Source organism: Capra hircus, chromosome 10, assembly GCF_001704415.2.
Source record: "Capra hircus breed San Clemente chromosome 10, ASM170441v1, whole genome shotgun sequence".
Taxonomy (NCBI): Eukaryota; Metazoa; Chordata; class Mammalia; order Artiodactyla; family Bovidae; genus Capra; species Capra hircus.
The window spans coordinates 75,434,016-75,449,149 of record NC_030817.1 but is presented as its reverse complement, the minus strand read 5'-3'; the positions used below and the strand labels follow the sequence as shown (position 1 = coordinate 75,449,149).

The 15,134-nt window shown below is 38.3% G+C and overlaps 1 protein-coding gene across 1 annotated transcript; it reads left to right on the top strand.

The window, feature by feature from the left end:
• Nucleotides 4,077-5,018, top strand: LOC102183604 (olfactory receptor 4L1-like). The gene has a single exon (XM_005685579.2). The coding sequence runs from the start codon at nucleotides 4,077-4,079 to the stop codon at nucleotides 5,016-5,018; it is 942 nt and encodes a 313-aa protein (XP_005685636.2).

Sequence of the window (15,134 nt, the reverse complement as noted above, 5' to 3'; positions counted from 1 at the left end):
GTTCTTTGGGCACATATAATTTTGGCACTTTTTCTACCAACTGTACAATCTTATTTTTTAATTAGGAAAATAGTTATAATGGTTATTTTGGCAGAAAATCTGAATGTCAAACACTTTTTGTGATGAGTGAATATTACCCCTGGGTTATCTAATCCATACATAGCTTAACACTATGAGGACAAATAATCATTAAAAAAATTCAAGATCAATAGAAACTTCACAGACTATTTTTTCTTAACAAAAGAGCTTCCAGTTACATATCTCCACATACATTAAGTGCTTTCATGAAAATGTGTAGAAAGGCTTTATTACTGAACCTAGACAAAGAATATTAAACAAAGTTTTCTTTCTTCAAGTTTGCACCACAGTTGAACTAATAATTTTTATTCATTCAGTCACATAAACAGCACAGAAAGAGCTAGGCTCCTCGGTCACCGGCAACTATCCCAGTCTCAGAAATTTCTGCTAGAGAAAAACCAAGCCTTGACTGATTGAGCGTTATTCAATTATTTTTTCATTCCTTTTCAGTTCAATATTATTGGTATAAATACATACCACTCAAAAATTTAAATTTTTTCATGTAAATTTTAAACTGTGCCTCAAGTTAACAATAACTGTATTATTTTTCTGATTCTAACTAATTTTTACCTGTGTCTGAGTAGAAGAGTAAGTATTTTTAAAATATTTCACATTGATTATATGTAAAAATTGTCAAAATGAATTATTTTGTCTCTTATAACATATATGAATTATGTTTATGTTCATTTAGATGGATATATTTTATAAATACACCTTCAAAATTTTTAAAAAGCATAAATTAATAAATATAGTTTTTGCTTTTAATTTTCCAATTTTACATAATAAACTATAAAAATTACTTCTAAAGGTTTCTTTTTTTAGTATTTTGAGATCGAGGACAGCATAATTTTGATAATTTCATAACTATTATGTAGACTCAATTATTGCATTAAATATAATACCAATGATGATGACAAAAACTCTTTTAAAGAAGACAGCCTAGGTAATTTTATCACTTATATTTAATGAAGAAAAACATGTCCATTAACACTAAGTCTACTTTACCAAATCTTTCATAGTAAAAATCCTTCTGTGGTCCTTATTGGTTTGAGTATCCTCACAATCACGAGAAAATGAGATAATGTTAAAGATAAAATTTGGGGAACGCACATAGGTGTTTAGCACCTATGTGTAGAATAAAATAACACAAATATAGCTCAAAATCCTTCAAGCTAGGCTTTAACAATATGTGAACCAAGAACCTCTAGATGTACAACCTGGATTTAGGAAAGGCAGATGAACCAGAGATCAAATTGCCAACATCCATTCAATCACAGAAAAAGAAAGAGAATTCCAGAAAAACATCTACTTCTTCTTCATTGACTATGCTAAAGCCTTTGGCTGTGTGGATCACAACAAACTGTGGAAAATTCTTAAAGAAATGGGAATACCAGACCATCTTAACCGTCTCCTTTGAAACCTGTATGCAGATCAAGAAACAACAATTAAAACTGGACAGGGAACAGGGAACAATGGACTGGTTCAAAATTGGAAAAGGAATACATCAAGGCTTCATATTGTCACCCTGCTTATTTAACTTATATGTAAAGTACATCATGCAATATGCCAGGCTGGATGAAGCACATGCTGGTATTAAGATAGCTGAGAGAATTATTAATAACCTCAGATATGCCAATGACACCATCCTAGTGGCAGAAATTGCAGAGGAACTAAAGAACCTCTCGATGAAGGTGAAAGAGGAGAGTGAACAAGCTGAATTAAAATTCAACATTCAAAAAATGAAGATTATGGCATCTGGTCTCATCACCTCATGGCCAATACTTGGGAAAAAGATGGAAACAGTGACAGACTTTATTTTCTTGGGCTCCAAAATCAACACAGGTGGTGACTGCAGCCATGAAATTAAAAAATGCTTATTCCTTGGAAGAAAAGCTATGACAAAACTAGACAGTGTATTAAAAAGCAGAGACATCACTTTGCCAACAAAGGTCTATATAGTCAAAGCTATGGTTTTTCCAGTAGTCATGTATGGATGTGAGAGTTGGACCATAAAGAAGGCTAAGCACCAAAGAGTTGCTGCTTTCAGACTGTGGTGCTGGAGAAGACTGTTGCAAGTCCCTTGGATAGCAAGGAGATCAAACCAGTCAATCCTAAAGGAAATCAACTCTGAATGTTCAGTGGAAGGACGGATGCTGGAGCTGAAGTTCCAGTACTTTGGCCACTTGATGTGAAGAGCTGACTCACTGGAAAAGACACTGATGCTGGGAAAGATTGAGGGCAGGAGGAGAAGGGGACGACAGAGGATGAGATGGTTGGATGGCATCATCGATTCAATGGACATGAGTTTGAGCAAGCTCTGGGAGAATTTGCAGTCCATGGAGTTGCAAAGAGTCGGACACAACTGAGTAACCAAACAACAAAACCAACCTGTTGCCCTTTAGAGTCTTATAACAATTTGAGAGGTTGAAGAGTAGATATTATTTTATTTCTATAGAAAATTGAATCAACGTTGAAAAGAGTTAAAGAGTATATTTCCCTAGTACATGTTATGGCAGGACTAGAATTTGATTCTTGACTCTTGGTTCAGTGTTGTTGTTGTTGTTTTTGTTGTTGTTGTTGTTTTCAAGTTTTGATAACTGGACTAAACAATAACTTCTGAATATTTCATGAACTATAAAGAAAAAAAGGGAAATTCAGAGTAAATTCTCCACATTCTGTCCTTGTACTCTAGAACTAGAACTTGGTATAAGCAAATGTGTGTATATCTGTGATTCTGCATCTGTGTCTGTGCAGTTGGTATGTGCCATTAATAGTTTTTTAAAGGCAAAAAAGAAACAGGAAGATGGGGCCAAAAGATCTAAATCAAAGAGAAAAGTAGACGAAAGTAAGCCAATAGTGCCCACTCATTGTAGAAAAACAGAGTACAAGTATCAAGGATATTTGAGCCATGAATTATCAAGAGTCAGTCTGGACACAAGTTTGAAAAGTCAGAGGAAAGCAATCATCAGAAAAAAGTAAGCAATTAGGAGCCAAGGGAAAAAATAAGCACTACTTGTGAAAGATTTGATGATTGTTTAGAGACCATTTACACAGAGAATGCAAAGGGACAAGAAAGAAAACTCCAGCCAGGAATCCAGCAACAAGAGAGTCAGGGAAATAGACAAAAAGTGGAGGCTAAGAGTTTTATTCACGAACCAAAGTATGAGATACAGAACACTACTGAAAAAAAAAAAAAAGAAAGAAAGAAAATAGAAGGAAGGAAAGGAGAAAGGGAAGGCAGGAGGGATAGAGAGAGAAGGAAAGAACAAGGAAGAAAGAAACATTAACACAGAAATATTTATGTTCTTGTGCAGAAACGTCCTAGGAAGCTTATTTTATTATTATTTGGGGGAGGTAGGACACATGACAGACTGTAGCCAGTTTAAACCTTCAGGAATAAGTTAAAGCATTTGGTATATATATTTGAGATAAAAGGGAAGGATGAGAATATAGTATAGGTGAGAGAAGAAAGTACTGTAACAATTTGCCAAGTGGGTATATAATTCAACTCATATGAACATATCTGAATATTTCAAATTAGGAAGCTGTAAAGGGTAAAAGATTGAATACTAGCTGCCAAAAAGTTACATGACTATATTCTAATCCACTTGAATTAACTTATGACCAAAGACCATTTGATTATTATGTGATCCATTAAACTCAGGGTTCATAAAGTCATGAACTCATGGTAAAAACAACAAATAAATGTGAAGAGAAAATCTATACCCACAAACTATATTTACAAAATTTTACAATAAATTTCCCTTTTGTGCCTTTCTGTTTGAAAATAAATGCAGTAATGTGAAAGTGTCTACGAGTAATATGCTTGCATTAGTCAATTAAAATGTATTTTTCAGAAATATCTACCTTTTATTTTTCTGTAGGAATCAAATACTACTTTCTGTATGCCCATACCTTCAAAACTGTCATAGATTAAATAATCACTTTTTCTGGATTACCTTCATTTTAAAGACTTTCTGAAAACACATAAACAAACAATGAAAATGATGAATAGTTCAATGATATCTGAGTTTGTTTTGTTAGGACTCACCAACACCTGGGAACTTGAGCTTTTCTTTTTTTTCATATTTTTATTGGCCTATGCAGCGATTATGGCAGGAAACCTTCTCATTGTGGTCACCATAACCTTGGACTCTCATCTGCACTCCACACCAATGTACTTCCTCCTTGGAAACCTCTCCTTTCTTGACATGTCTGTTTCTACAATCACAACCCCTAAGATGGTTGCAGATTTTGTCAGGGAGAATAAAACTATTTCTCTATGGGGCTGTATGGCTCAGATGTTCTTCCTTCACTTTTTAGGGGGTAGTGAGATGACACTTCTCATAGTTATGGCAGTTGATAGGTACTTTGCAATATGTAAACCTCTTCACTACACAACCATCATGAACCACCGGGTACTCAGAGGCTCTGTGCTGCTATCATGGGCTGTTGGCTTTGTGCATACAATGAGCCAGATGGTGTTTACCATCACCTTGCCCTTCTGTGGTCCCAATATAGTAGACAATATTTTCTGTGACCTTCCGCTGGTTATAAAGCTTGCCTGCACTGAGACCTATGTTCTGGAGTTGCTAGTAATTGCTGACAGTGGTCTATTGTCTTTCATCTCCTTCATACTCTTGCTCATTTCCTACACTGTCATTCTGGTAACCATTCGACACCAATCCTCTGGTGGTCTCTCCAAAGCTCTGTCCACACTCTCTGCTCATATTACAGTGGTCACTCTGTTCTTTGAGCCATGTATCTTCATTTATGCTTGGCCATTTAGTAATTTTTCAGTGGATAAATTTCTTTCTGTGTTTTATTCAGTTATCACACCTTTACTGAACCCCATTATTTATACTCTGAGGAATCAGGAGATGAAAGCAGCCATGAATAGACTGAGGACCCAACATGTGAACTCCAGAAAGATCTTCTAGGCAACTACCATGATGTCAAAGATTTCTAGACCAAAACCCATATATAGTACATCTTGGAATAAGTTGGTATTAATTTGTCTTTTTGTAGTTTTTTTCAATATTCATAATGTATATTAAACCTACCAATGCTCCATCATCACATCTCTATGATATATTTTGTTTTATTGAAAGAATAATTTTTAATTGGGCTGGAAGAAGCACAAGCTGGAATCAAGACTGCCGGGAGAAATATCAATAACCTCAGATATGCAGATGACACCACCCTTATGGCAGAAAGTGAAGAGGAATTAAAAAGCCTCTTGTGAGGCTCCTCTTAAAAGTGAAAGTGGAGAGTGAAAAAGTTGGCTTAAACCTCAACATTCAGAAAACGAAGATCATGGTATCTAGTCGCATCACTTCATGGGAAATAGATGGGGAAACAGTGGAAACGGTGTCAGACTTTATTTTTGGGGGCTCCAAAACCACTGCAGATGGTGATTGCAGCCATGAAATTAAAAGACACTTACTCCTTGGATGGAAAGTTATGACCAACCTAGACAGCATATTCAAAAGCAGAGACATTACTTTGTCAACAAAGGTCCATCTAGTCAAGGCTATGGTTTTTCCTGTGGTCATGTTTGGATGTGAGAGTTGGACTGTGAAGAAAGCTGAGCACAGAAGAATTGATGCTTTTGAACTGTGGTATTGGAGAAGACTCTCGAGTCCCTTGGACTGCAAGGAGATCCACCCAGTCCATTCTGAAGGAGATTGGTCCCGGGTGTTCTTTGGAAGGACTGATGATAAAGCTGAAACTCCAGTACTTTGGCCACCTCAGGCGAAGACTTGACTCATTGGAAAAGACTCTGATGCCCTGATTGAGGGCAGGAGGAGAAGGGGACGACAGAAGATGAGATGGCTGGATGGCATCACCGACTCAATGGACGTGAGTTTGAGTGAACTCCAGGAGTTGGTGATAGACAGGGAGGCCTGGCATGTTGTGATTCATGGGGTTGCAAAGAGTCGGAAACAACTGAGTGACTGAACTAAACTGACTGAATTTGTCTTTTTGTAGTTTTTTCAATATTCATAATGTATATTAAACCTACCAAATGCTCCATCATCACATCTCTATGATATATTTTTATTGAGAGAATAATTTTTAATTGAATTCAGTTCAGCTGGGATTGAATTTCTTAGATAAAGAAATAAGGAGAAAAAAAAAAAAAACTGACTCACTAAGTGTAGTGGGAAACCCAGAAATATTCAAGACTAAATTTCATTAAATAAAGAGAACTCAAGTATGAATTGGTCCACTTTTAAATTCAAAATGAGGGATCTTTCAGCTAAATTCTCCAGTTGACCAAATGTGCAAACAAAAGTATTAACTCACAAGCACATATGCACATAAACTTACAATTTTGCATATTATCCTAATATGTATAAGATTATTGCTTTTTTGACAAGGAAAATTTTCTATAAGTAGATAGATACAAGTAATAGTCATCTGCTGGCAAGAAGCACATATTTAATTCTTAAGGAAAATAGAAATTTCACCCTAACATAAAAGTTACATACAGTTCATTTTCCCTTATTCCATCATTCATGTTTGTATTCGCAGGTGTTCTCATATATCTATCAAGAGTCAAGTAAGAACATTAGTACTATTTCAATCCACATGGAAAAGGAAAAAATAAAGAAGTCTCTCTATATTCAGTTATTTACTTCACAATAAAACAAAGTATTCAAGCTACTTGCATTGCATGAACTGTGCCAATTTACAAGTTTGATAAACAGCTCATGGGTATTAGAACACAAAAACATTCTATGATCTCTTTGGCATCAAATTCAAATGCTCTGCTTTTCCCCAAACATTCAGTGTTCCTATTATGGGCATCTATCCAATACTTTTTCTTCATTGCCTCTAAACAATTTGTTGTTGTTCAGTCATTTAAGTCGTATCTGACTCTCTGCAGGCCAAAGGACGGCAGCACCCCAAGCTCCTCTGTCCTCCACTGTCTCCCAGAGTTTGCACAAATTCATGTCCATTGAGTTGGTGATGCTATCTAACCATCTCATTCTCTGGTGCCCTCTTTTCCTTTAGCCTTCCTTTCACACCATCAAAGTCTTTTCTAATAAGTCAGCTCTTTACATCAGGTGGCCAAAGTATTACAGCTTCAGCCTCAGCATCAGGGTTGATTTCTTTTAGGACTGATTGGTTTGATCTTCTTTCAGTCCATACTAATTATATGCTAAAGTGTGCTTTAAAAATGAATCTCTAGCCATATATGCTTGATATATTTCATGCTAAATTTTTATTTAAAAAAATACTTTGAGGAGGGTTGGAAAGGTCCCTGGAGATCACTGGACATATTTGTATCTTTCCTATAAAGTATTTCGATTGTAGAATTTAATGTAGACACTGATATGGCATGTGGTTTGATCTAATTTTTAACATTTTGCCTTATTTATTTCAGATTCCTCTTTACTACAAAAGTGGATTATTAGAAATAATAAAGACCTCTAAGCAATCCTCTATATCCAATTATTTTATCATAGTAAAGATAATAACTATCATCAACTCCATGAGTATCACTACCTTGTATATTAAAAAAAAATATTTTCCTCATTTTTCATACATTGTGAAAAACTACATTTTGTGTAGTTTTAACTTGATACAGATGGTACCTATATATTATTGCCATTATTCTAAAATTTGTTTTTTCACTCATTGTTATGTTGCAAAGATTCATCTACTTAAATATATTCTGTTCTAGTTCATTCTTTTTAAAAATGTGGTTAAAATATAACATCTTAATTTTCACTTGTACAATGATGTTAAATATATGCACCTTGTGAAATAGACCTCAAGAAATTTTTCATCTTTCAAAAATGAAACTACATAGCCATTATACAAGTGCTATTTTCACCTCACCTCACCTTGGCAACCACCAGTCTCCATTCTGTTTCTAAGGATTTGAGTACTTGAGTCAATCATGAAGTATTTTTATGTTTTTGAGATGGACTTTAGATTAGTGATCACATCATCATGATTATCTGGGTCGTGAAGATCTTTTTTGAACAGTTCTTCCCTATATTATTGCCACCTCTTCTTAATATCTTCTGCTTCTGTTAGGTCCAGACTATTTCTGTCCTTTAATGAGCCCATCTTTGCATAAAATGTTCCCTTGGTATCTCTAATTTTCTTGAAGAGATCTCTAGTCTTTCCCATTCTGTTCTTTTCCTCTATTTCTTTGCATATATCACTGAAGAAGGCTTTCTTATCTCTTCTTGCTATTCTTTGGAACTCTGCATTCAGATGCTTATATATTTCCTTTTCTCCTTTGCTTTTCTCCTCTCTTCTTTTCACAGCTATTTGTAAGGCCTCCCCAGACAGCCATTTTGCTTTTTTGCATTTCTTTTCCTTGGGACAAGCCAGACATCTTGGAATGTAAAGTCAAGTGGGCCTTAGAAAGCATCACTATGAACAAATCTAGTGGAGGTGATGGAATTCAAGTGGAGCTATTTCAAATCCTGAAAGATGATGCTGTGAAAGTGCTGCACTCAATATGCCAGCAAGTTTGGAAAACTCAGCAGTGGCCACAGGACTGGAAAAAGTCACTTTTCATTCCAATCCCAAAGAAAGGCAATGCCAAAGAATGCTCAAACTACCGCACAATTGCACTCATCTCACATGCGAGTAAAGTAATGCTCAAAATTCTCCAAGCCAGGCTTCAGCAATACGTGAACCATGAACTCCCTGATGTTCAAGCTGATTTTAGAAAAGGCAGAGGAACCAGAGATCAAATTGCCAACATGTGCTGGATCATGGAAAAAGCAAGAGAGTTCCAGAAAACATCGATTTCTGCTTTATTGACTATGCCAAAGCCTTTGACAGTGTGGATCACAATAAAGTGTGGAAAATTCTCAAAGAGATGGGAATACCAGACCACCTAACCTGCCTCTTGAGAAATCTGTATGCAGGTCAGGAAGCAACAGTTAGAACTGGACATGGAACAACAGACTGGTTGCAAATAGGAAAAGGAGTACTTCAAGTCTGTACATTGTCACCCTGCTTATTTAACTTCTATGCAGAGTACATCATGAGAAACACTGGACTGGAAGTAACACAAGCTGGAATCAAGATTGCCGGGAGAAATATTAGTAACCTCAGAAATGCAGATGACACCACCCTTATGGCAGAAAGTGAAGAAGAACTAAAAAGCCCCTTACTGAAAGTAAAAGAGGAGAGTGAAAAAGTTGGCTTAAAGCTCAACATTCAGAAAACGAAGATCATGGCATCTGGTCCCATCACTTCATGGGAAATAGATGGGGAAACTCTAGAAACAGTGTCAGACTTTATTTTCTGGGGCTCCAAGATCACTGCAGATGGTGACTGCAGCCATGAAATTAAAAGACGCTTACTCCTTGGAAGAAAAGTTATGACCAACCTAGATAGCATATTCAAAAGCAGAGAGATTACTTTGCTGACTAAGGTCCGTCTAGTCAAGGCTATGGTATTTCCTGTGGTTATGTATGGATGTGAGAGTTGGACCATGAAGAAGGCTGAGTGCTGAAGAATTGATGCTTTTGAACTGTGGTGTTGGAGAAGACTCTTGAGAGTCCCTTGGACTGCAAGGAGATCCAATCAGTCTATTCTGAAGGAGATCAACCCTGGGATTTCTTTGGAAGGAATGATGCTAAAGCTGAAGCTCCAGTACTTTGGCCACCTCATGCAAAGAATTGATTCATTGGAAAAGACTCTGACGCTGGGAGGTATTGGGGACAGGAGGAGACGGGGACAACTAAGGATGAGATGGCTGGATGGCATCACGGACTCGATGGACGTGAGTCTGAGTGAACTCCGGGAGATAGTGATGGACAGGGAGGCCTGGTGTGCTGCAATTCATAGGGTCGCAAGGAGTCTGACACGACTGAGCGACTGAACTGAACTGAACTGAGATGGACTTATTTCACTTAGCATACTGTTCTCAAAGTTCACCCATGCTGTAGCATATGATAGGATTTTCTTATTTTTTAATGATAAATACCCTTCCATTTGTTTCATTGAGTTAGACAAGGCTGTAGTCCCAGTGTGATTAGATTGACTAGTTTTCTGTGAGTATGATTTCAGTGTGTCTGCCCTCTGATGCCCTCTTGCAACACCTACCATCTTACTTGGATTTTTCTTACCTTGGGCATGGGGTATCTCTTCATGGCTGCTCCAGCAAAGCACAGCAGCTGCTCATTACCTTGGATGATAGGTATCTCCTTACCGCCGCTGTTCTTGACCTTCAACGTGGGATAGCTCCTCTAGGCCCTCCTGTGCCTGCGCAGTCACCGCTCCTCGGGATGCTCCTCCCTGCCGCGCGGCCCTGGCCTCGGGCAAGGATGGCTCCTCCCAGCTGCCGCCCCTGGCCTTGGGCTCGGGGTGGCTCCTCAGGGTCACCACCCCTGGTCTTGGGTGCGAGGTGGCTTCTCCCGGCTGTCCCTGACCTTGGACGCGGGGTAGCTCCTCTCGGCTGCTGCCCCTGACCTCAGACACAGGGTAGCTCCTCTCAGCCGTTCCTGTGCCATCGCAGCCTGGTACTCTAGGCTGCTGCCCCTGACCGTGGACGTGGGGTAGTGGTTCTCGCATCTGCCTGCGCTTAGTGCGCAGACCAAGCTATGCCTGCAGGGCAACCCAAGACGGGTGGGTCATGGTGGAGAGGTCTGATAGAATGTGGTCCACTAGAGAAGGGAATGGCAAGCCACTTCAGTATTCTTGCCTTGAAAACCCCATGAACAGTATGAAAAGGCAAAATGATAGGATACTGAAAGAGGAACTCCCCAGGTCATTAGATGCCCAATATGCTACTGGAGATCCGTGGAGAAATAACTCCAGAAACAATGGAGGAATGGAGCAAAAGCAAAAACAATACCCAGCTGTGGTTGTGACTGGTGATAGAAGCAAGATCTGATGCTGTAAAGAGCAGTATTGCATAGGAACCTGTAATGTTAGGTCCATGAATCAAGGCAAATTAGAAGTGGTCAAACAAGATATGGCAAGGGTGAATGTTGACATTCTAGGAATCAGCGAACTAAAATGGACTGGAAGGGGTGAATTTAATTCAGATGACCATTATATCTACTACTGCGGGCAGGAATCCCTCAGAAGAAATGGAGTAGCCATCATGGTCAACAAGAGTCCAAAATGCAGTACTTGGATGCAATCTCAAAAATGACAGAATGATCTCTGTTCGTCTCCAAGGCAAACCATTCAATATCATAGTATTCCAACTCTATGCCCCAACCAGTAAAGCTGAAGAAGCTGAAGTTGAACGGTTTTATGAAGACCTACAAGATCTTTTAGAACTAACACCCCAAAAAGATGTCCTTTTCATTATAGGGGACTGGAATGCAAAAGTAGGAAGTCAAGAAACACCTGGAATAACAGGCAAATTTGGCCTTGGAATGCGGAATGAAGCAGGGCAAAGACTAAGAGAGTTTTGCCAAGAAAATGCACTGGTCATAGCAAACACCCTCTTCCAACAACACAAGAGAAGACTCTACACATGGACATCACCAGATGGTCAACACCAAAATCAGATTGATTATATTCTTTGCGGCCAAAGATGGAGAAGCTCTATACAGTCAACAAAAACAAGACCAGGAGCTGACTGTGGCTCAGATCATGAACTCCTTATTACCAAATTCACACTTAAATTGAAGAAAGCCGGGAAAACTGCTAGACGTTTCAGGTATGACCTAAATCAAATCCCTTATGATTATACAGTGGAAGTGAGACATAGATTTAAGGATCTAGATCTCATAGATAGAGTGCCTGATGAACTATGGAATGAGGTTCATGTCATTGTACAGGAGACAGGGATCAAGATTATCCCCATGGAAAAGAAATGCAAAAAAGCAAAATGGCTGTCTGGGGAGGCCTTACAAATAGCTGTGAAAAGAAGAGAGGTGAAAAGCAAAGGAGAAAAGGAAAGATATAAGCATCTGAATGCAGAGTTCCAGAGAATAGCAAGAAGAGATAAGAAAGCCTTCTTCAGCAATCAATGCAAAGAAATGGAGGAAAACAGCAGAATGGGAAAGACTAGAGATCTCTTTAAAAAAAATTAGAGATACCAAGGGAACATTTCATGAAAAGATGGGCTCGATAAAGGATAGAAGTAGTCTGGACCTAACAGAAGCGGAAGATATTAAGAAGAGGTGGCAAGAATACATGGAAGAACTGTACAAAAAAGATCTTCACGTCCCAGATAATCATGATGATGTGATCACTAATCTAGAGCCAGACATCTTGGAAAGTGAAGTCAAGTGGGCCTTAGAAAGCAACACTACAAACAAAGGTAGTGGAGGTAATGGAATTACAGTTGAGCTGTTTCAAATCCTGAAAGATGATGCTGTGAAAGTGCTGCACTCAATATGCCAGCAAGTTTGGAAAACTCAGCAGTGGCCACAGGACTGGAAAAAGTCACTTTTCATTCCAATCCCAAAGAAAGGCAATGCCAAAGAATGCTCAAACTACCGCACAATTGCACTCATCTCACATGCGAGTAAAGTAATGCTCAAAATTCTCCAAGCAAAGCTGCAGCAATACGTGAACCGTGAACTCCCTGATGTTCAAGCTGGTTTTAGAAAAGGCAGAGGAACCAGAGATCAAATTGCCAACATTCGCTGGATCACGGAAAAAGCAAGAGAGTTCCAGAAAAACATCAATTTCTGCTTTATTGACTATGCCAAAGCCTTTGACAGTGTGGATCACAATAAAGTGTGGAAAATTCTCAAAGAGATGGGAATACCAGACCACCTAACCTGCCTCTTGAGAAATCTGTATGCAGGTCAGGAAGCAACAGTTAGAACTGGACATGGAACAACAGACTGGTTTCAGATAGGAAAAGGAGTATGTCAAGGCTGTATATTGTCACCCTGCTTATTTAACTTATATACAGAGTACATCATGAGAAACTCTGGACTGGAAGTAACACAAGCTGGAATCAAGATTGCCGGGAGAAATATCAATAACCTCAGATATGCAGATGACACCACTCTTATGGCAGAAAGTGAAGAGGAACTAAAAAGCCTCTTGATGAAACTGAAAGAGGAGAGTGAAAAAGTTGGCTTAAAGCTCAACATTCAGAAAACGAAGATCATGGCACCTGGTCCCATCGTTTCATGGGAAATTGATGGGGAAACTCTAGAAACAGTGTCAGACTTAATTTTCTGGGGCTCCAGAATCACCGCAGATGGTGATTGCAGCCATGAAATTAAAAGACGCTTACTCCTTTTAAGAAAAGTTATGACCAACCTAGATAGTATATTCAAAAGCAGAGACATTACTTTGCTGACTAAGGTCCGTCTAGTCAAGGCTATGGTATTTCCTGTGGTCATGTATGGATGTGAGAGTTGGACTGTGAAGAAGGCTGAGAGCCGAAGAATTGATGCTTTTGAACTGTGATGTTGGAGAAGACTCTTGAGGGTCCCTTGGACTGCAAAGAGATCCAACCAGTCCATTCTGAAGGAGATCAACCCTGGGATTTCTTTGGAAGGAATGATGCTGAAGCTGAAACTCCAGTACTTTGGCCACCTCATGCGAAGAGTTGACTCACTGGAAAAGACTCTGATGCTGGGAGGTATTGGGGGTAGGAGGAGAAGGGGACGACCCAGGATGAGATGGTTGGATGGCATCACTGACTCGATGGACGTGAGTCTGAGTGAACTCCGGGAGATGGTGATGGACAAGGAGGCCTGGCGTGTTGTGATTCATGGGCTCACAAAGAGTTGGACACGACTGAGCGACTGAACTGAACTGAAAGAATGGAAAGATATATATGTAATGGTATAAAGGCCAAGAAATAGACATATGTAGGCAAGTTTGTCAATCAATTGACAAAGAAACAAGCACAATATAGTACACCAAATATCTCATTAGTGAAGGAACAACTAGATATCCACATGCAAAAATCTGAAGAATCTAAAAATAGACCTTACATCTTTCACAAACACCAACTCATTATGGATCACAGATGTATTATAAAATGTAAGCTATAAGTATCCTAGAAAATAATATAGGAGAAATCATGTTTGGTATAAAATGTTTTACATAATAGCATTAAATTTTTTTTACACAATGAATGCAATTATTTTAATGGTGAACTTAAATCAGTGTTAAAACACTCAGTAATATTGCATATTTTATTTTTCTAAGGACTTCACTGGTGGCTCAGACAGTAAAGCATCTGCCTACAATGTGGGACACCGAGGTTTGATCCCTGAGTTGGGAAGATACCTGGAGAAGGAAATGGCAACCCACTCCAGTACTCTTGCCTGGAAAATACCATGGACGGAGGATCCTGGTAGGCTACAATTCATGGGATTGCAGACTCAGACACGACTGAACGACTTCACTTATTCTTCTAAATTTGTTGATGTATAGTTGATTTACAATATTATTAATATATTAATTTCAAGTGTATATTACATTTTAAATGGCTCAGTAAAATTAATGTGTTTCAGGTTGCTTCTATTTATTTTTTATGTATTTATTTACTATATAAATTTCAGGTGTATAGAATTATAATTTGACATCTGTAAACCCTACAAAGTAATCAACATCTAGTCTAAGTATACTTATCATTCATCATCAGTCAGTTGACACTCTTAACTCATTTCACCTACTCTGCAACCCCTTTCCCCTTTGGCAGTCACTAATCTGGTCTCTGTACCTATGAGTTTGTGTTTGGTTTGTTGTCCCAGATTTCACATATTACTGAAATTATGTGGTATTTGTCATCTTCATCTGATTTATTTCATTTGACATAAAACCTTCAAGGTCCATCCATGTTGTCACAAATGACAGAATTCATTCTCTTTTAGAGCTGGGTAATATTCCATTTTGTATATACACCACATCTTCTTCATCCATTCATCCACTGGTGGGTACTAGTTTCTATATCTTGGATATTGTAAACAAGGGGACAGTGAATATAGGGGTGCATATACATTTTCAAGTTAGTTCTTTGGTTTTCTTTGAATATTCAAAATGGAATTGTTGTTTCATATGTTAGCTCTATTCTTAATTTTTAGAGAAGTCTCAATATTTCTTTCCATAGTAGCTGCACTAATTTACAGCCTGACCAATAA